This window comes from Lampetra planeri, unplaced genomic scaffold (genome assembly GCF_965212315.1).
Source record: "Lampetra planeri unplaced genomic scaffold, kcLamPlan1.2.h2 scaffold_1589, whole genome shotgun sequence".
Taxonomy (NCBI): domain Eukaryota; kingdom Metazoa; phylum Chordata; class Hyperoartia; order Petromyzontiformes; family Petromyzontidae; genus Lampetra; species Lampetra planeri.
Window position 1 is genome coordinate 1 of NW_027614318.1, and position 19,455 is coordinate 19,455.

General features: G+C 47.7%; 2 protein-coding genes across 4 annotated transcripts; one reads left to right on the forward strand and one right to left on the reverse strand.

Moving 5' to 3' along the window:
• The first annotated feature begins 2,631 nt into the window (after positions 1–2,631).
• On the forward strand, positions 2,632–11,194 carry LOC144739588 (uncharacterized). Of its 3 annotated transcripts, none has more exons than XR_013589467.1 (5): positions 2,632–2,779; positions 6,171–6,328; positions 6,824–7,063; positions 7,208–9,297; positions 10,812–11,194. XR_013589467.1 is itself a non-coding variant. In XM_078622522.1 (4 exons), the coding sequence occupies exons 1-4, from the start codon at positions 2,673–2,675 to the stop codon at positions 7,222–7,224; spliced, it is 522 nt and encodes a 173-aa protein (XP_078478648.1). In that variant the 5' UTR covers positions 2,632–2,672; the 3' UTR covers positions 7,225–10,060. The 3 variants fall into 3 exon arrangements, 1 of the variants encoding a protein (XP_078478648.1); XR_013589468.1 differs by lacking the exon at positions 10,812–11,194 and having other exon boundaries at positions 7,208–7,336; positions 9,127–10,060; XM_078622522.1 differs by lacking the exon at positions 10,812–11,194 and having other exon boundaries at positions 7,208–10,060.
• On the reverse strand, positions 7,107–11,168 carry LOC144739589 (uncharacterized). Its single transcript, XM_078622523.1, has 2 exons — positions 10,776–11,168; positions 7,107–7,259 (listed from the first exon to the last, which is right to left on the reverse strand). The coding sequence occupies exons 1-2, from the start codon at positions 11,070–11,072 to the stop codon at positions 7,173–7,175; spliced, it is 384 nt and encodes a 127-aa protein (XP_078478649.1). The 5' UTR covers positions 11,073–11,168; the 3' UTR covers positions 7,107–7,172.
• Positions 11,195–19,455: the final 8,261 nt, after the last annotated feature.

The window sequence follows — 19,455 nt, forward strand, 5'->3', positions numbered from 1 at the left end:
TACTTATTGCTAAATTTGCCACTACACCTGCTAAAGAAACAGCTTATAGACACTTCTACACTCCATCAATGTATCCTTTTAAACCCTATCTTTGTCCCATTACTTCACCAGCACTCCTTCCAAACTTCATTCTGCTCTTAAAAATAACACCATCTGCGAGTTGCTGCTATTCGTCCAAGGTTCGTCGCTCTTCATCCTTTCACAGAAAATACCTGTGCAAACTATTAATGCTACTTTCTTATTTCTGGGTGGTATTGAGCTTCATCCTGGACCAAATGTAAATAACTCTTATAATTCTGTAGATTTTTCTGGCAGAAAAGGTGTTGGTGTTCTACATGTCAACATCAGAGGGCTTTTGATTAAATTAAGTCAACTAAAACTAGAAGTGGCAAATCTTGACCCGGACATATTTTGCCAAACAGAAACATTTCTCACTCCTGCCGTCAATGACTTGCAGATTACGATTGACAACTACAACCTTTTTCGGCTTGACCGAGGATCTAAAGGAGGTGGAATTGCCATCTATGTTCGTAATACTATTGCATGTTCACCAGCTCACTCCTTGTTTAAAAAATGTTGCTTTGAAGGTCTGGCTCTCAGAATAACTCTCCCCTCTCCCTAATAATCAACACATATTGGTAGTGTGCTGCTATAGACCGCCTAGTGGGAAGGATGTTGAAGCTGCATCTGCACTGAGAGCTTCTTGGGAGCCTCCCTAAAGGTGAAATAGTTTTAGTGGGTGATAACAAAAGGGGTTCCACAGGGTTCCATTCTCGGCCCTCTCTTGTTCTCTCTTTATGTAAATGACTTGTGCACTGAACTGGATTATTCCAGGGTAAATCTTTTTGCAGATGACACGGTACTAATTACTGCTGGCCGCTCTCCGGATGACGTGATTGTTTAAATCACTCTGGAGCTTAGCAAACTACAACATCAGCTAGTTGCTCTTAAACTAGTCCTAAATCCTGCCAAAACCAAGGTGCTATGCTTCTCACCAGGACTAAAGCGGGAAGTTATTTTCCCCCAATTACATTCCTTAAATAATGATCAAATAGAGCAAGTCAAGATCTATAAGTATCTTGGGGTCATCCTGGATTCAAAACTGAATTTTGAAGATCACATTGATTATATTGGGAAAAAGACAAAAATTAAAATTGGTTTTCTATATCGACACAAGCACTGCTTCCCCCCTGTGTTCCGTTTGGAATTGATCAAAGCTACCGTACTGCCTCTACTTGATTACTGTGACATCGTGTATAAATCAGCCCCAAGTACTGTACTGAAGAAGCTTCACTCAATGTATCACTCGGCCTTAAGATTTGCATTGAACTGCCCATATAGGACTCACCACTGTGATCTCTACATTGGGTCAAACTTAACATCTCTGAATGTTCGACGGATTGTGCACCAGATCTTATTTATTCATGATGTACTTGCAAAAAAATCTGCAGATTACCTGCTGGATCTCATCTCTGTTTCAAAGAACAAATTTGACCTAAGGTCTACACTCATTTACCAGCTTCATATTCCCTATTGACGTACATATACTGGAGGAAGGGCCTTTGCTATTGATGCCCCCAGGGTCTGGAATGCTGTTGCCAATAAATTGGAACTTGAGTCACTACCTATGAGATCTTCACTCAAAACTGCTCTAGAGGAGTTGTACACCCCTAGCTGCCAGTGCTATTCAGTGACCTAAAATAAAATGTTTCGCTCCGGATGATCGCTACAAAGTATGACCTGTGTTTTGATTCAGTGTGCTGATCTTAAAGGTGCATTGAAAAATTACAATACTCCGACTGATGCTCCTACTGCTGTTGTGGAGTGACTCATGCAGCCAGCTATGGCTGCAGGGTTTTGGTAGTACATGTTGTTTATGCCATTTATTGTGAAAATTCCGTCACAGTTCCTATGATTGCTTTTTCATTGCTTTCATGGCTTTATTTTGGTGATTTCGAAAAGTGTATTGGTTTAGCCATGTTTGTTTGTTGTAGTACAGAGTTAGACTGATGGCCTTAATCTAAGCTGTCTTGTGGTTGTTGCTGTTTGACTTGCATCCCACTGGGATGTTTGCACACAGCGTTGGTGTACGGTGTTTTTTCTGCAATATTTTTGCTGTCTTTTCTTGGATTTTCTGTTTGCACTTAGTCACATATTCACTTTAAGATGTTTTTTGTTCATGTTTTTGTTTTTTGTTTGTTGTGGTTGCACCCGATTCAAGAGCCGAATGGCTCACAGGGCTATACCTAATAACACTGGTCAACAAAAAAACACATTTCTTTCTGGCCTGGACTTTGCAGGGATTCGTATTCTCGGTTCTTTCGGTAAAGTCACGTAGAAGGGAAACGGCGTCTGAATTTCCGACAGACCTGTTCTTCACCTGAGGACGGCTACTTACGTTGTGGCCGAAACGTCGTGAGAATTGTATTTTATTATGTTTTATTTTCATTATTTTATTATTTCCATTCTACGTGATGACTTTACCGAAAGAACCGAGAATATGACCGTTGGAATACCTCATGCCAGAACAAGTGTGTTGACCAGTGTAAATGAACTTGAACTCGTGTTTGACAGTCACCACGGCCCCTCTGACACGCAGCAGCAACAGCAGCATCATCATCATCAGCTGCAGCAGCAGCAGGCAGGAAGAGCGGCGATGTCGAAAGAGGAGGATGCGGCGATCCCCGTCCGCGTGGCCGTGCGCTGTCGCCCCATGGTGCCGTGGGAGCTGCAGGATGGCTGCGTTCCCTGCGTCACCTTCGTACCTGGCGAGCCGCAGGTGAGAGACACGGAGGGAGAGCGAGAGAAGCATCCGGACACATTCCCAGCGGCAAGCTCCTCCGGCAGGCCAAGGCTGCATCGGGCAACAAAACGGGCACCTTTTTAAAATCCTTTATATTAACTTTCTTCTTAGGTTTTTTCGGTAAAGTCACGTAGAAAGTTGTATCAAGTGATACAGCTAATCTGGCTGTGACGGTCCCACCTGATGACGGAGACTTGTGTTGCCTCCGAAACGTCGTGATTTTTGTTTTTATTTTATTTTACTTTCTACGTGACTTTACCGAAAAAACCTAAGAAGATGATTCCTTGCAGTCACGAAAGCTTCAAATCCTTTATATTAAGTTCGCTTGCTTGCGCTTACGACCGTGCAAATCTTTCGGTCGTTTTTTAACCCACTTCCCGTGATCCAATCGAGCTGACATTTTGCACACAGACTCGTTGTGCGTGACAATTTATTTTCGTGAAAATTTTTTTTCCAAAATTTTACACTTTTTAAGAAAAAAATTATTATATTTTATTACCAATTGCTTAATGGTGCAATGCAATCATCTGACCCATAGGTGGCAGCCATCAAGCCAGAGGACGAGAGGACTCTAGCCGCCACGCATATAAAGGATTTATAGTGAAAAACTTAGTTTTTATGGGTTAATTTTTTACGAGGAGTCATGTTTGCATAGACCACAATACCTGCAGTCATAATGCAAACGAAAAACATAACTCTGATAATCTATGCACTGTTCTTGTTTGCATTATAACTGCAGGTATTGTGGTCTATGCAAACATGACTCCTTGTAAAAAAGGTGTCAGTTTTGTAGCCAGATAGAAGGGTAAAAAAAAACAATTAGCATATTTTTCACTGGCAAATGAGGTTCCAATGGTGAGGATGGGTCGGTTGGGTCACGTAGCCCGCGTGCCCAGCCACCGCATGCCCAGCCACCGCATGCCCAGCCACCGCATGCCCTAGTCACTGCATGCCCCAGCCACCGCATGCCCTAGTCACCGCATGCCCCAGCCACCGCATGCCCCAGCCACCGCATGCCCCAGCCACCGCATGCCCTAGTCACCGCATGCCCAAACAGCTTTCGTTTGGCTGCAAATAGCGGGGCTCAACGGGCACGGCACAGGCTAGAGAAGAGACGGAGTGATGTGGTATGGGAGGACGTGGAGCTGAGTGGACTTGCCGATGACCGGTACCAGCGGTGTCAAGATCGGCCTCTGTGGAGGAGGAGGCTACTGGGGCAGTGCCAGGCTAGGTGCACTTTGAGGCAGTCGCCCTCCAGCGACAACAACGGAGGGCAGAGGAGCGACGCTTACAACAACGAGCGGAGCGCCGGGCGGCTAAAACGCAGCGAGTTGGCACAGTAGGGAGGTACAGCTGGTGGTGCATCTACCGCTCATCTCAGTCGGCCAACCCGTGGCACCTGCTGGGTCTGTCCCGCGAATTTCTGTCAGCAGAGAGCCTTCGACACTTCACGTGATAGCCTCAAAGTCCACCTGGCATAGGTGCCATTGACGTCACCATCGCTTAGTAGCAAATGGCGGGTATTGATTGGTATTGGTCAGAATCTGAATATTTGTTTGGACTTTAGGAGGGATCCGATGGGCTTATGAAGCTGTTTTTCACAGATGGCCCAGCACGGACAGGTCCGCAAGTTACTACGGCAGACAGTACAACAATAAGTAATATTTTAAACACTTTTTTTAAAAACACGCTTTAATGAAATGTACCGTACGAGTAATGGAATAACTCCACGACTCCAGGAAGCAGAGGTCGCAATCGGGTACCCGATACCCGTACCCTACCCGATACCCGGCTACGGGTAGCCGTTTTCGACCCTGGTGCGGCCGGGTACGGGTAGATCGTGAGTCACTGGTGAGTCACCGTTTGTCACTCATTTCGGGTAGGGTAGGGAACGGGAACCCGTACCCGGCCAGGTACGGGTACCCATTTGCGACCCTGGTGCGGCCGGGTACGGGTAAGGAATCAAAACCCGTTTGCGACCTCTGACCCCGGAGCTTGCCATAACTTAAGGGAGCCGTGGTGATTTACAGCCAACGTCAGTTGAGCGTGGACAATTAGACCCAAGCCGAAACATAGCATGTAAAAAAAGATTGTTTAAAAAAAATGTAAATAATTTTTTATGATAGAATGTAGTATTGTCATCAGTATGACATAAGTATACCACGTTTTCAGTCGATACCACATTGGGAAGTGGGTTAAAATTGAGTTACAAGATTTGAGGATACAACAACAACAGAGTGAGTAAAATGAAAGTGTGTAAGAAGACTAGTTTACAACAACAACAACAGAGTGAGTAAAATGAAAGTGTGTAAGAAGACTAGTTTACAACAACAACAACAACAGAGTGAGTAAAATGAAAGTGTGTAAGAAGACTAGTTTACAACAACAACAACAACAGAGTGAGTAAAATGAAAGTGTGTAAGAAGACTAGTTTACAACAACAACAACAGAGTGAGTGCGTTAATGGAAAGCGTATCAGAACCAGTCCTGGGCCTCCCCCAGGTCAACTCGGCCTCACATGAGTACCCGGCGCGATGTGTAGTAAACATCGCCACTGGGGGAGAGACAAAGGCGGCCGGGCGTGGTGCTGGCCACCCACCCCCCTCGTGTGCCACAGTGCCGACCTTCAGAGGTGCTACTACTCGCTAACAGCACTTGCCCCGACAGTCTGTTAAGGCTACACGGGGGAGCTTTGTATCTACCTTCACAGGCAGTGCTGCTGCTGCTACTCGTTACGAACAGCACTTGCCCCGACAGCCCTGCTAGAGGCTACACGGGGGACCTTTGTCTGTGTATAGGTGCTGCTGCTACGAACAGCACTTGCCCCTACAGCCTGCTAGAGGCTACACGGTGGACCTTTGTCTGTGTATAGGTGCTGCTGCTGCTACTAACAGCACTTGCTCCAATAGCCTGCTAGAGGCTACACGGGGGACCTTTGTATGTGTATATGTGCTGCTGCTACGAACAGCACTTGCCCCTACAGCCTTCTAGAGGCTACACGGGGTGTGGCGGTGTGTGATCTGTGCGTGGTCCGTGCGTGGTCCGTGCGTGGTCCGTGCGTGGTCCGTGCGTGGTCCGTGCGTGGTCCGTGCGTGGTCCGTGCGTGGTCCGTGCGTGGTCCGTGCGTGGTCCGTGCGTGGTCCGTGCGTGGTCCGTGCGTGGTCCGTGCGTGGTCCGTGCGTGGTCCGTGCGTGGTCCGTGCGTGGTCCGTGCGTGGTCCGTGCGTGGTCCGTGCGTGGTCCGTGCGTGGTCCGTGCGTGGTCCGTGCGTGAGTGACACTCACCCACCCACTCACTCAACCACTCACCTACTCGCCCACCCACCCACTCACCAACCCTCTCCTCCACCCACTCACAAAACCCCGCAGAGGATTACCCGCATGGCACTTGGCTGGGCGACGAGTGGAACGTGGAGCTTCGCGTGCGCTGCCCCATCGCCCCGGGGGACCTGCTGCACGTGACCGCCGCTTGCCGCACGCCCGAGAAGATGGCGCTCACCCTCCTGGACCACCTCTTCCATCGCGAGGTGCAGGCCACCAGCAACTTGTCGGGTCACGGGCACCACGGCAAGAAGCAGCTGGACCGGCTCATGGTCTACGGCATCCGCTGCGAGTTGCGGCGGTGGTGGTGGTGTGTGAGTGGGGTGGGTGGGGTGGGTGGGTGGTGGTGGTGATGGTGCGGTGGTGGGTAGGGGGGGGGGGTGGACGGGTAGGGAGTGAGTGGGATGGGTGGAGTGGGTTGGGGGTGGGTGGGTGGTGGTGGTGTGGTGGTGGGTAGGGAGTGAGTGGGGTGGGTTGAGTGGGTTGGGGGGGTGGGTAGGGAGTGAGTGAGGTGGGTGGGTGGGGAGTGAGTGAGTGGGGTGGGTCGGTAGGGAGTGAGTGGGGCGAGGTGGTGGGTGGGGTGGGTGGAGTGGGTAGGGCGAGGGTGGTGGATAGGGGGTGAGTGGAGTGGGAGTGTCCCATTGCATACTCACAAATCGTAACCTCCCTCCACCACCACCACTATGCCGACCGTGACGCAGGCCACCTGTTCTACAAGTTTGGCATCACCGAGTGCGACTGGTGCTGCATCAAACTGAATATCGATGCAAAGTGCTGCACCGCCTGGCGGCGCAAGCAGCTCGGACAGAGCCTCGCCGTTAAGGGCCGCAGGGGCACCCGCGGCACCCGCGGCGCAGACGCAGTGGGAGCGGCAGTCGTCGGGGCACACGGCGGCGACAGACGTGGGAACTTCCACCCGAGCGTGACGCTCATCAGCGAGGGTGAGGCGCTTGGGTCGAACGGCAATATCTTTTCATCGGTTGAGTAATGCTGTGTGGAAGCTACCTGGTCTGTCGCTCCGCCCGAAGCGTCAGGTCTTCTCGGCCACAGTCATTCCCTCCCTTCTCGACGCTTGTCGTCGTCAGGTTGGAATCGGACGTAAAAAAAAGGAAGCGGAAGAAGTCGCTGCCCGCCCTTCTGCGAAAACGGAAAAAAGACAAAAAAACGCCGTAAGGAGCGTCCCTTACGGCGGCACAAGTGGAGACGCAGACCAGGTGGGTGTGCCTCGATGACACAAAGCCCACAACACCTCGCTGCTGATCTCGTCAAGGAGCATAAACCATCACGCGAACTCCGCTCATTCTCGCAGCGGCGGCTTTTGGCTAACCACCGAACAAAAGAGTTACTGCATCGTGCGCTTTCAAATGCGCTTCTGATGTTGAAGGTAGCAGAGGGCACTGCAGCAAAGTACATTGTGTATTTCAACAACTTGCAATGACGGGCATTGAGAAGCACAGTTGACCAACACCCACGCTCACAGACCCGCGGACTCACCACCACCACACAGAGACCCGCAGACTCGCCACCACCACCGACCCACACGCACCACCACCACACAAAGAAGCAAGGTTAAACCACCCCCATAACAGACACTGCGTGGGAAACTCTATCCAGCCGAAGATGACCATGACGTACGCCACTTTTATGAGCGGTCGTCACATGTGGCTTCTGAAAAATAGCTCATAGCTCCCAGGTGGCTTTACCTGGTAAATAACAGTTTTAGTTTAGTTCAAGCAACGGGCACCTCCACCCCACTCCCCCCCCCACCCCCAAAATCGCGTTCCGTTATGTTCAATGCAATTTTGGACGATTTTTGACCACCCCCCCTCCCCACACGGCGTCACAAAAAGTCAGACCCCCCTCAAATATGAGGTCAAAGCTCTGCCCCCCCCAAAATGAAACATGCTTCAAATCGCTTTAAACTATTGTCATTGTAGTGCGTATTCAATGTGGCCCCCTTCCCCAAAGCCACTTTGTTGGAACCGCCACGCCTTTGCCAGTAGCTTTAGCTAATCGGGATTAATTGACCGTTATGCAAAAGGTTAGGTTTTTAACGTATTGTAATTCGCAAGGCATGTTACCGTCGGAACATTAGGACACGCAGTAGCAATTGCAGGGGAATGTTTATAAGGATCGAGATAACTTGAAACATCCTCGCAGCCAAAACTTAATTGGGAGCACTAAATGGTTCCATTGGCTCCAGCCTTTCAGTCTTCTTCTGCGAGGTCTCGAAATTTTGAATTCCGTCGCTGGTCTGGACAAGAATTGTATGCCCCTGGGAGACGACGGGAGCAGCTTTCATGCGGCTGATTTCTCGGTCAAAAAATAAATAACAATTTATGCTGGACTTTGAGTAGCTATGATTGCCCTGGAAGTCATGTTGATAGAAATATTTATGGCAAACCTTCTTGTTTGACTCGCACAGGAAAGAAACCCTCCAGCTTACGAGACAATGATTCGTGCAAATACAATTCCAGATTTAAGATTACCTGTTTAATGCCGTGAAATAATTGTTTTGTTGTTTGAAATAATTAACTTGTTCAGACCACAGACACAAGCCACCGACACGCCACAGCACCACTTGTACGTGTGGCGTCTGAATGCCAATGAGGCTCAAAACGCCGCGCACGGAACAAAGAGTGGAACGCACCGCACGCATCACGTGAATGAGACCGGAGTGATTCCGTTTGCAAAGCGAGGGGCACCATCGCAAAACCGACAGGAGACGGGACAGCCACGGGCAGAGGAGATAACGTAGTTGGTGAAGCCTTTCTAAACATTCCACTCGAAATTTGTTTTTACTTCACCAGTTAAACCTATACTGTTGTTTTTTTGGTAAAGTCACGTATGTGGAAATAAAATATTAACAAATAAAATAAAATCAGATTAAAATAAATCACGACGTTGCGAACGCAACACAGGCGCTCATCATCAGGTGTAATTGGGGTAAAGCACATAGCAAGGGCACACACAAACCTCACCGAGCTATGTCGCTCTTTTTCAGAAGTGACCTGGCCACAAAGGAGAGCTCGTCGGAGTGCCTTATCATCGTGGACACTTACAGCAACAAATAGACTCATTGTCCTCATCAACCACACTCGGTCCACAGCTGAACGAATGCCTCCCCAAAGCCACGACCACCTCCCGCCATCTTGCGATGTAACAATTCACCCAGGTACCGGAGCACGACCTGATTTCGTCCGTAATAAAGGTTGTTTGTTTATATAGTGTAAATATAGATGTGTCGGTAAACCCACCACCACCCAACAGCCAATTAGTAAGGTTTGTCAAGTAAACAAAATGTGCCAATTAGTTACTGGTTCAGCACACCGGTGTGTTGGAGGGTAAACCCACAACATGCAAAATGGGAGCACGACAATGGGGGCAGGACAACGTGTCACACTGATGTCGTCGCTCCGTCTGCTCAGCGGAGGCATTCCAAAACGCGTTCCACTCCCTTGGATTGCCACTCGCTCATTATTCTTGACCGTTGGCCAGCATCCCGTCGAGTCGTGCCACATCCTGCCCAAGCCCACCTTGGACTTTCTTCAGTTAGAAGTGATCGCGTTCACCTCTCCATCCCCAGGATATAAAGATTCTGACTGCTGCTCGTCTTGAACTTTTGTCCGCCTCGGAGACTTCCTTCCCAACCTCACTTCACTCTCCCCCTAATCCTGCTACCCCGTGCCTGCTGCCCTTCAAACACAGATCCTGAAGCAGTAGATTCGTGCTGGATACAGTCACACTTGCAAATGTGATTTGTAACGTTGACTATTACCTGCCCGTCGATTGTTCAATGTCAATGTGCCATTGTATTGAGGGCTACTGCTGTGTGGCGCTGTCTTGGTGTGGTCTGTAACTGCGTTGTGCTTTCTGCTGCCTAATGTTGACAAGTCAGACTTCGGTAACTCATTAATAAATACATTAATTATATTGTACCACTTGCTTACCCTGTTTCTCTATGTCGCACTCCTGTCGTGTTTGTGTTTTGTTTGTTGTTGTAACTTGTCGACACGCTCGCACTGGGCATCAAGGAAAAAGAGCTTCATAGCTTATCAGATTCCTTCCCCAGTTATAAATAAATATTCTGACTCTTGTGGAATTGACTCGACTCCCGGTCCCATCCTGTGCCACAAACACAAAGCTTCAGAGCGCTCAATACGGCGTTTGAGGTTTGTGCTTCCATCCCATAGTAGGGAAATGCAGCCGTTACCATCATTCACGCCACGTCCGTGCTCAATTATCGTTTCTAACTGAGGTTTAACTTTGACTCTAAGCAAATTAACAATTCAAACGTAACTTGTCTGTTTGTACTAATCACGTTTACGAAAATGTAAAACGACCATAAGAGACTCTCTTCCACAATACAGGTCGTTGTCAGGGGTTAGATCACATAAATATGCGATCTAACCTCGTAGATATTTATATAATTATATATTTACGCGATATAACCCAAAAAAACTATTATGGATGATATTGGTCGCGAAAGCCTACATGTTAAACTGATACTCTTCAATCTTGATTCCTTTTATCCGTGCAGATAATGGCACTTTATTGCATATTTACATTTTCGTTCTTTGGAATTGTTGCATTTTTGCGTTTTTATTCTGAGGTTAATTGTGTATTATCCGAATTTGTGATCCAAGCACATACCTGCATTGCGTCGCGTTGTGCACCTTGCGCCTGCAGCCCCGCCGAGCTCGGTGCTTCCTCCACCTCCTCTCCTGGGCTGGCCGACACCATTCCACTCCTCGTCGGCTCCTCTCCCTTCCTCGCCCGCTGCCACCAGGCGTCCTCCTCCGCTCGCCTCGAGGTCGACGCTCGCGCCTCGTCCCTCTCCTCTGCGGGTCTCCCTCCTCCAGGCAGTCCCACCTCACCATCCTCCGCCTCTGCAGCAGCCAAACTGGCCCGCTCACCTTGGCTCACCACCCCAGAGCGCTTGGTCGCCATGCCCCCGAGGGCCTGCGAGGCTGCCACTGGCCAGGAAGCCAGGGAGCCGAGACTTGGCACGACACCAGCAGAGATACAGAGGCACCGCGCCAACCCCCCCCCTACTCATCGGGCAATTCGCCAGAATGGTGAGGCTCTCCTCTGTCTCCCGTTCTTATATAGAGCAGCAGCAGGGTGACGTCATCATTAACTCATTAACTCATCACGTGCAGAGATTTGAGGGGGGGGGGGGGGGTTATTGTAATTATATACTAGATTAGTAATCAGGCAGTTGTTACGATGCGAGTTGTAGATTATTAATCACTTGGAATGTGTTTTATTGTGATTATGATTAACGAGACGGAACAAACGGTAAATACAAATTGGACGTTAAAACAACAACAACTGTTAATCATGTTTTTAATCGAATCACCACCGCCAGCCGTGACGGTTTATCACATCGACAGTCGATTGTGAAGCATTGCGTCATTTAATTTTTTACGTTTAACAGGTCCAGCACTTCATCTGTAGTGCGCTTGCCATTATGTGTTTTGCAAATCTGGCTTTGCTTATTTTTATCCTCCCTATGTTGATGTTGGCTGCAGTCAGCAGCAGCAGATGACGATTGTAAGCCACCTCAGCCACTTCCATTCCGCCTGCCTTCCTGCCTCTGGATCTGCTGTCGACACCAAGAAGGGTGAAGCGGGTCCACAGTTTTCTTGGTTAAACAAATTCTGATTGATAGTTTAAAAATATCTAGAATATTGACCAGGTAAGTGTGTGTGTCTGAGAGTGTGAGTGTGTCTGAGAATGTGAGAGTGAGTGTGAGTGTGTGGGAGAGTGAGTGTGCGTGTGTGAGTCTGAGAGAGTGTGTGTGTGTGTGTGTGAGTGAGAGTGTGAGTGTGTGAGTCTGAGAGTGTGAAAGTGAGTGTGTGTGAGTCTGATAGTGTGAGGGTGAGTGTGTGTGAGTGAGAGCGAGTGCAGGATTTCAGTCCTTCACGGCGTAGTGTGTTACCAACTGTTTTCTTAGTGACTATGGTCCCAGCTGCCTTGAGATCATTGACAAGATCCTCCCGTGTAGTTCTGGGCTGATTCCTCACCGTTCTCATGATCATTGCAACTCCACGAGGTGAGATCTTGCATGGAGCCCCAGGCCGAGGGAGATTGACAGTTCTTTTGTGTTTCTTCCATTTGCGAATATTCGCACCAACTTTTGTCACCTTCTCACCAAGCTGCTTGGCGATGGTCTTGTAGCCCATTCCAGCCTTGTGTAGGTTTACAATCTTGTCCCTGACATCCTTGCAGAGCTCATTGGTCTTGGCCATGATGGAGAGTTTGGAATCTGATTTATTGATTTCTTCTGTGAACAGGTGCCTTTTATACAGGTGTAATGCGGGCGTAAGCGACCTTCCGGATGTGACGTCACGGGGAGGCGGAGCCATGTGACGTGGGTGAAAGGTTCGGGTCCTTAAGCGGGTAAACCGGAAGGAGAAGTCAGTCGGGTTGTGAATGGAAAAGAGTGAGGCCACGCGGGCGAACGAGAGGAGGGGGGCACCGTCGGCCAGCGGGAGCCAACCCCGGAGAACAGTAGGGAGCTAAGGGGTGGTGTGAGGCTGCGGAGAGTACAGCCAGGAAGGCTGTGTGTTAGAGGCAGCGGTGTGGCTGCAGAGAGTACAGCCAGGAAGGCTGTGTGTTAGAGGCAGCGGTGTGGCTGCAGAGAGTACAGCCAGGAAGGCTGTGTGTTAGAGGCAGCGGTGAGGCTGCAGAGAGTACAGCCAGGAAGGCTGTGTGTTAGAGGCAGCGGTGTGGCTGCAGAGAGCACAGCCAGGAAGGCTGTGTGTTAGAGGCAGCGGTGAGGCTGCAGAGAGTACAGCCAGGAAGGCTGTGTGTTAGAGGCAACGGTGTGGCTGCAGAGAGTACAGCCAGGAAGGTTGTGTGTTAGAGGCAGCGGTGAGGCTGCAGAGAGTACAGCCAGGAAGGCTGTGTGTTAGAGGCAGCGGTGTGGCTGCAGAGAGCACAGCCAGGAAGGCTGTGTGTTAGAGAAGAACCAGTGGCATCTACATCTGCAGAATGAGAAGAACCAGTGGCATCTACATCTACAGAACGTGAAGAACCAGTGGCATCTACATCTGTAGAACATGAAGAACCAGTGGCATCTACATCTGCAGAATGAGAAGAACCAGTGGCATCTACATCTACAGAACGTGAAGAACCAGTGGCATCTACATCTGTAGAACATGAAGAACCAGTGGCATCTACATCTGCAGAATGAGAAGAACCAGTGGTATCTACATCTGCAGAATGAGAAGAACCAGTGGCATCTACATCTGCAGAATGAGAAGAACCAGTGGCATCTACATCTGCAGAACGAGAAGAACCAGTGGCATCTCCATCTGCAGAATGAGAAGAACCAGTGGCATCTACATCTTCAGAACGAGAAGAACCAGTGGCATCTACATCTGTAGAACATGAAGAACCAGTGGCATCTACATCTGCAGAATGAGAAGAACCAGTGGCATTTACATCTACAGAACATGAAGAACCAGTGGCATCTACATCTGCATAATGAGAAGAACCAGTGGTATCTACATCTGCAGAATGAGAAGACCCAGTGGCATCTACATCTACAGAACGAGAAGAACCAGTGGCATCTACATCTGTAGAACATGAAGAACAAGTGGCATCTACATCTGCAGAATGAGAAGAACCAGTGGCATCTACATCTACAGAACGTGAAGAACCAGTGGCATCTACATCTGTAGAACATGAAGAACCAGTGGCATCTACATCTGCAGAATGAGAAGAACCAGTGGTATCTACATCTACAGAACGTGAAGAACCAGTGGCATCTACATCTGCAGAATGAGAAGAACCAGTGGTATCTACATCTACAGAACGTGAAGAACCAGTGGCATCTACATCTGCAGAATGAGAAGAACCAGTGGTATCTACATCTACAGAACGTGAAGAACCAGTGGCATCTACATCTACAGAACGAGAAGAACCAGTGGCATCTACATCTGCAGAATGAGAAGAACCAGTGGCATCTACATCTACAGAACGTGAAGAACCAGTGGCATCTACATCTACAGAACGTGAAGAACCAGTGGCATCTACATCTGTAGAACATGAAGAACCAGTGGCATCTACATCTGCAGAATGAGAAGAACCAGTGGTATCTACATCTACAGAACGAGAAGAACCAGTGGCATCTACATCTACAGAACGTGAAGAACCAGTGGTATCTACATCTACAGAATGTGAAGAACCAGTGGCATCTACATCTGCAGAATGAGAAGAACCAGTGGTATCTACATCTACAGAACGTGAAGAACCAGTGGCATCTACATCTACAGAACGAGAAGAACCAGTGGCATCTACATCTGCAGAATGAGAAGAACCAGTGGCATCTACAGAACGAGAAGAACCAGTGGCATCTACATCTACAGAACGTGAAGAACCAGTGGCATCTACATCTGTAGAACATGAAGAACCAGTGGCATCTACATCTGCAGAATGAGAAGAACCAGTGGTATCTACATCTACAGAACGAGAAGAACCAGTGGCATCTACATCTACAGAATGTGAAGAACCAGTGGCATCTACATCTGTAGAACATGAAGAACCAGTGGCATCTACATCTGCAGAATGAGAAGAACCAGTGGTATCTACATCTACAGAACGTGAAGAACCAGTGGCATCTACATCTGCAGAATGAGAAGAACCAGTGGTATCTACATCTACAGAACGTGAAGAACCAGTGGCATCTACATCTGCAGAATGAGAAGAACCAGTGGTATCTACATCTACAGAACGTAAAGAACCAGTGGCATCTACATCTACAGAACGAGAAGAACCAGTGGCATCTACATCTGCAGAATGAGAAGAACCAGTGGTATCTACATCTACAGAACGTGAAGAACCAGTGGCATCTACATCTGTAGAACATGAAGAACCAGTGGCATCTACATCTGCAGAATGAGAAGAACCAGTGGTATCTACATCTGCAGAATGAGAAGAACCAGTGGCATCTACATCTGCAGAATGAGAAGAACCAGTGGCATCTACATCTGCAGAACGAGAAGAACCAGTGGCATCTCCATCTGCAGAATGAGAAGAACCAGTGGCATCTACATCTTCAGAACGAGAAGAACCAGTGGCATCTACATCTGTAGAACATGAAGAACCAGTGGCATCTACATCTGCAGAATGAGAAGAACCAGTGGCATCTACATCTACAGAACGTGAAGAACCAGTGGCATCTACATCTGTAGAACATGAAGAACCAGTGGCATCTACATCTGCATAATGAGAAGAACCAGTGGTATCTACATCTACAGAACGAGAAGAACCAGTGGCATCTACATCTACAGAACGTGAAGAACCAGTGGCATCTACATCTGTAGAACATGAAGAACCAGTGGCATCTACATCTGCAGAATGAGAAGACCCAGTGGCATCTACATCTACAGAACGAGAAGAACCAGTGGCATCTACATCTGTAGAACATGAAGAACCAGTGGCATCTACATCTGCAGAATGAGAAGAACCAGTGGCATCTACATCTAAAGAACGTGAAGAACCAGTGGCATCTACATCTGTAGAACATGAAGAACCAGTGGCATCTACATCTGCAGAATGAGAAGAACCAGTGGTATCTACATCTACAGAACGTGAAGAACCAGTGGCATCTACATCTGCAGAATGAGAATAACCAGTGGTATCTACATCTACAGAACGTGAAGAACCAGTGGCATCTACATCTGCAGAATGAGAAGAACCAGTGGTATCTACATCTACAGAACGTGAAGAACCAGTGGCATCTACATCTACAGAACGAGAAGAACCAGTGGCATCTACATCTGCAGAATGAGAAGAACCAGTGGCATCTACATCTACAGAACGAGAAGAACCAGTGGCATCTACATCTACAGAACGTGAAGAACCAGTGGCATCTACATCTGTAGAACATGAAGAACCAGTGGCATCTACATCTGCAGAATGAGAAGAACCAGTGGTATCTACATCTACAGAACGTGAAGAACCAGTGGCATCTACATCTACAGAACGAGAAGAACCAGTGGCATCTACATCTGCAGAATGAGAAGAACCAGTGGCATCTACAGAACGAGAAGAACCAGTGGCATCTACATCTACAGAACGTGAAGAACCAGTGGCATCTACATCTGTAGAACATGAAGAACCAGTGGCATCTACATCTGCAGAATGAGAAGAACCAGTGGTATCTACATCTACAGAATGAGAAGAACCAGTGGCATATACATCTACAGAATGTGAAGAACCAGTGGCATCTACATCTGTAGAACATGAAGAACCAGTGGCATCTACATCTGCAGAATGAGAAGAACCAGTGGTATCTACATCTACAGAACGTGAAGAACCAGTGGCATCTACATCTGCAGAATGAGAAGAACCAGTGGTATCTACATCTACAGAACGTGAAGAGCCAGTGGCATCTACATCTGCAGAATGAGAAGAACCGGTGGTATCTACATCTACAGAACGTGAAGAACCAGTGGCATCTACATCTACAGAACGAGAAGAACCAGTGGCATCTACATCTGCAGAATGAGAAGAACCAGTGGTATCTACATCTACAGAACGTGAAGAACCAGTGGTATCTACATCTACAGAACGTGAAGAACCAGTGGCATCTACATCTATAGAACGAGAAGAACCAGTGGCATCTACATCTGCAGAATGAGAAGAACCAGTGGCATCTACAGAACGAGAAGAACCAGTGGCATCTACATCTACAGAACGTGAAGAACCAGTGGTATCTACATCTACAGAACGTGAAGAACCAGTGGCATCTACATCTACAGAACGAGAAGAACCAGTGGCATCTACATCTGCAGAATGAGAAGAACCAGTGGTATCTACATCTACAGAACGTGAAGAACCAGTGGCATCTACATCTGCAGAATGAGAAGAACCAGTGGCATCTACATCTACAGAACGTGAAGAACCAGTGGCATCTACATCTGTAGAACATGAAGAACCAGTGGCATCTACATCTGCATAATGAGAAGAACCAGTGGTATCTACATCTACAGAACGAGAAGAACCAGTGGCATCTACATCTACAGAACGTGAAGAACCAGTGGCATCTACATCTGTAGAACATGAAGAACCAGTGGCATCTACATCTGCAGAATGAGAAGAACCAGTGGCATCTACATCTACAGAACGAGAAGAACCAGTGGCATCTACATCTGTAGAACATGAAGAACCAGTGGCATCTACATCTGCAGAATGAGAAGAACCAGTGGCATCTACATCTACAGAACGTGAAGAACCAGTGGCATCTACATCTGTAGAACATGAAGAACCAGTGGCATCTACATCTGCAGAATGAGAAGAACCAGTGGTATCTACATCTACAGAACGAGAAGAACCAGTGGCATCTACATCTACAGAACGTGAAGAACCAGTGGCATCTACATCTGTAAACATGAAGAACCAGTGGCATCTACATCTGCAGAATGAGAAGAACCAGTGGTATCTACATCTACAGAACGTGAAGAACCAGTGGCATCTACATCTGCAGAATGAGAAGAACCAGTGGTATCTACATCTACAGAACGTGAAGAACCAGTGGCATCTACATCTGCAGAATGAGAAGAACCAGTGGTATCTACATCTACAGAACGTGAAGAACCAGTGGCATCTACATCTACAGAACGAGAAGAACCAGTGGCATCTACATCTGCAGAATGAGAAGAACCAGTGGCATCTACAGAACGAGAAGAACCAGTGGCATCTACATCTACATAACGTGAAGAACCAGTGGCATCTACATCTGTAGAACATGAAGAACCAGTGGCATCTACATCTGCAGAATGAGAAGAACCAGTGGTATCTACATCTACAGAACGAGAAGAACCAGTGGCATCTACATCTACAGAATGTGAAGAACCAGTGGCATCTACATCTGTAGAACATGAAGAACCAGTGGCATCTACATCTGCAGAATGAGAAGAACCAGTGGTATCTACATCTACAGAACGTGAAGAACCAGTGGCATCTACATCTGCAGAATGAGAAGAACCAGTGGTATCTACATCTACAGAACGTGAAGAACCAGTGGCATCTACATCTGCAGAATGAGAAGAACCAGTGGTATCTACATCTACAGAACGTGAAGAACCAGTGGCATCTACATCTACAGAACGAGAAGAACCAGTGGCATCTACATCTGCAGAATGAGAAGAACCAGTGGTATCTACATCTACAGAACGTGAAGAACCAGTGGTATCTACATCTACAGAACGTGAAGAACCAGTGGCATCTACATCTACAGAACGAGAAGAACCAGTGGCATCTACATCTGCAGAATGAGAAGAACCAGTGGTATCTACATCTACAGAACGTGAAGAACCAGTGGCATCTACATCTGCAGAATGAGAAGAACCAGTGGCATCTACATCTACAGAACGTGAAGAACCAGTGGCATCTACATCTGCAGAATGAGAAGAACCAGTGGTATCTACATCTACAGAACGAGAAGAACCAGTGGCATCTACATCTACAGAACGTGAAGAACCAGTGGCATCTACATCTACAGAACGTGAAGAACCAGTGGCATCTACATCTGCAGAATGAGAAGAACCAGTGGCATCTACATCTGCAGAACGTGAAGAACCAGTGGTATCTAGATCTACAGAACATGAAGAACCAGTGGTATCTACATCTACAGAACGTGAAGGACCAGTGGCATCTACATCTGTAGAACATGAAGAACCAGTGGCATCTACATCTGCAGAATGAGAATAACCAGTGGTATCTACATCTACAGAACGTGAAGAACCAGTGGTATCTAGATCTACAGAACATTAAGAACCAGTGGTATCTACATCTACAGAACGTGAAGGACCAGTGGCATCTACATCTGTAGAACATGAAGAACCAGTGGCATCTACATCTGCAGAATGAGAAGAACCAGTGGCATCTACATCTACAGAACGTGAAGAACCAGTGGCATCTACATCTGCAGAATGAGAAGAACCAGTGGCATCTACATCTGCAGAACGTGAAGAACCAGTGGTATCTAGATCTACAGAACATGAAGAACCAGTGGTATCTACATCTACAGAACGTGAAGGACCAGTGGCATCTACATCTGTAGAACATGAAGAACCAGTGGCATCTACATCTGCAGAATGAGAATAACCAGTGGTATCTACATCTACAGAACGTGAAGAACCAGTGGCATCTACATCTGCAGAATGAGAAGAACCAGTGGTATCTACAACTACAGAACGTGAAGAACCAGTGGCATCTACATCTGCAGAATGAGAAGAACCAGTGGTATCTACATCTACAGAACGTGAAGAACCAGTGGCATCTACATCTACAGAACGAGAAGAACCAGTGGCATCTA

Coding starts and splice junctions, on each gene's coding strand:
- LOC144739588 (XM_078622522.1), top strand. CDS start 2,673: ATGCGGCGATCCCCGTCCGCGTGGCCGTGCGCTGTCGCCCCATGGTGC. Junction 2,780..6,170: donor TCGTACCTGGCGAGCCGCAG/GTGAGAGACACG, acceptor AAAACCCCGCAG/AGGATTACCCGCATGGCACT. Junction 6,329..6,823: donor ACCACCTCTTCCATCGCGAG/GTGCAGGCCACC, acceptor ACCGTGACGCAG/GCCACCTGTTCTACAAGTTT.
- LOC144739589 (XM_078622523.1), bottom strand. CDS start 11,072: ATGGCGACCAAGCGCTCTGGGGTGGTGAGCCAAGGTGAGCGGGCCAGT. Junction 7,260..10,775: donor CACAACGCGACGCAATGCAG/GTATGTGCTTGG, acceptor CCGTTTTCGCAG/AAGGGCGGGCAGCGACTTCT.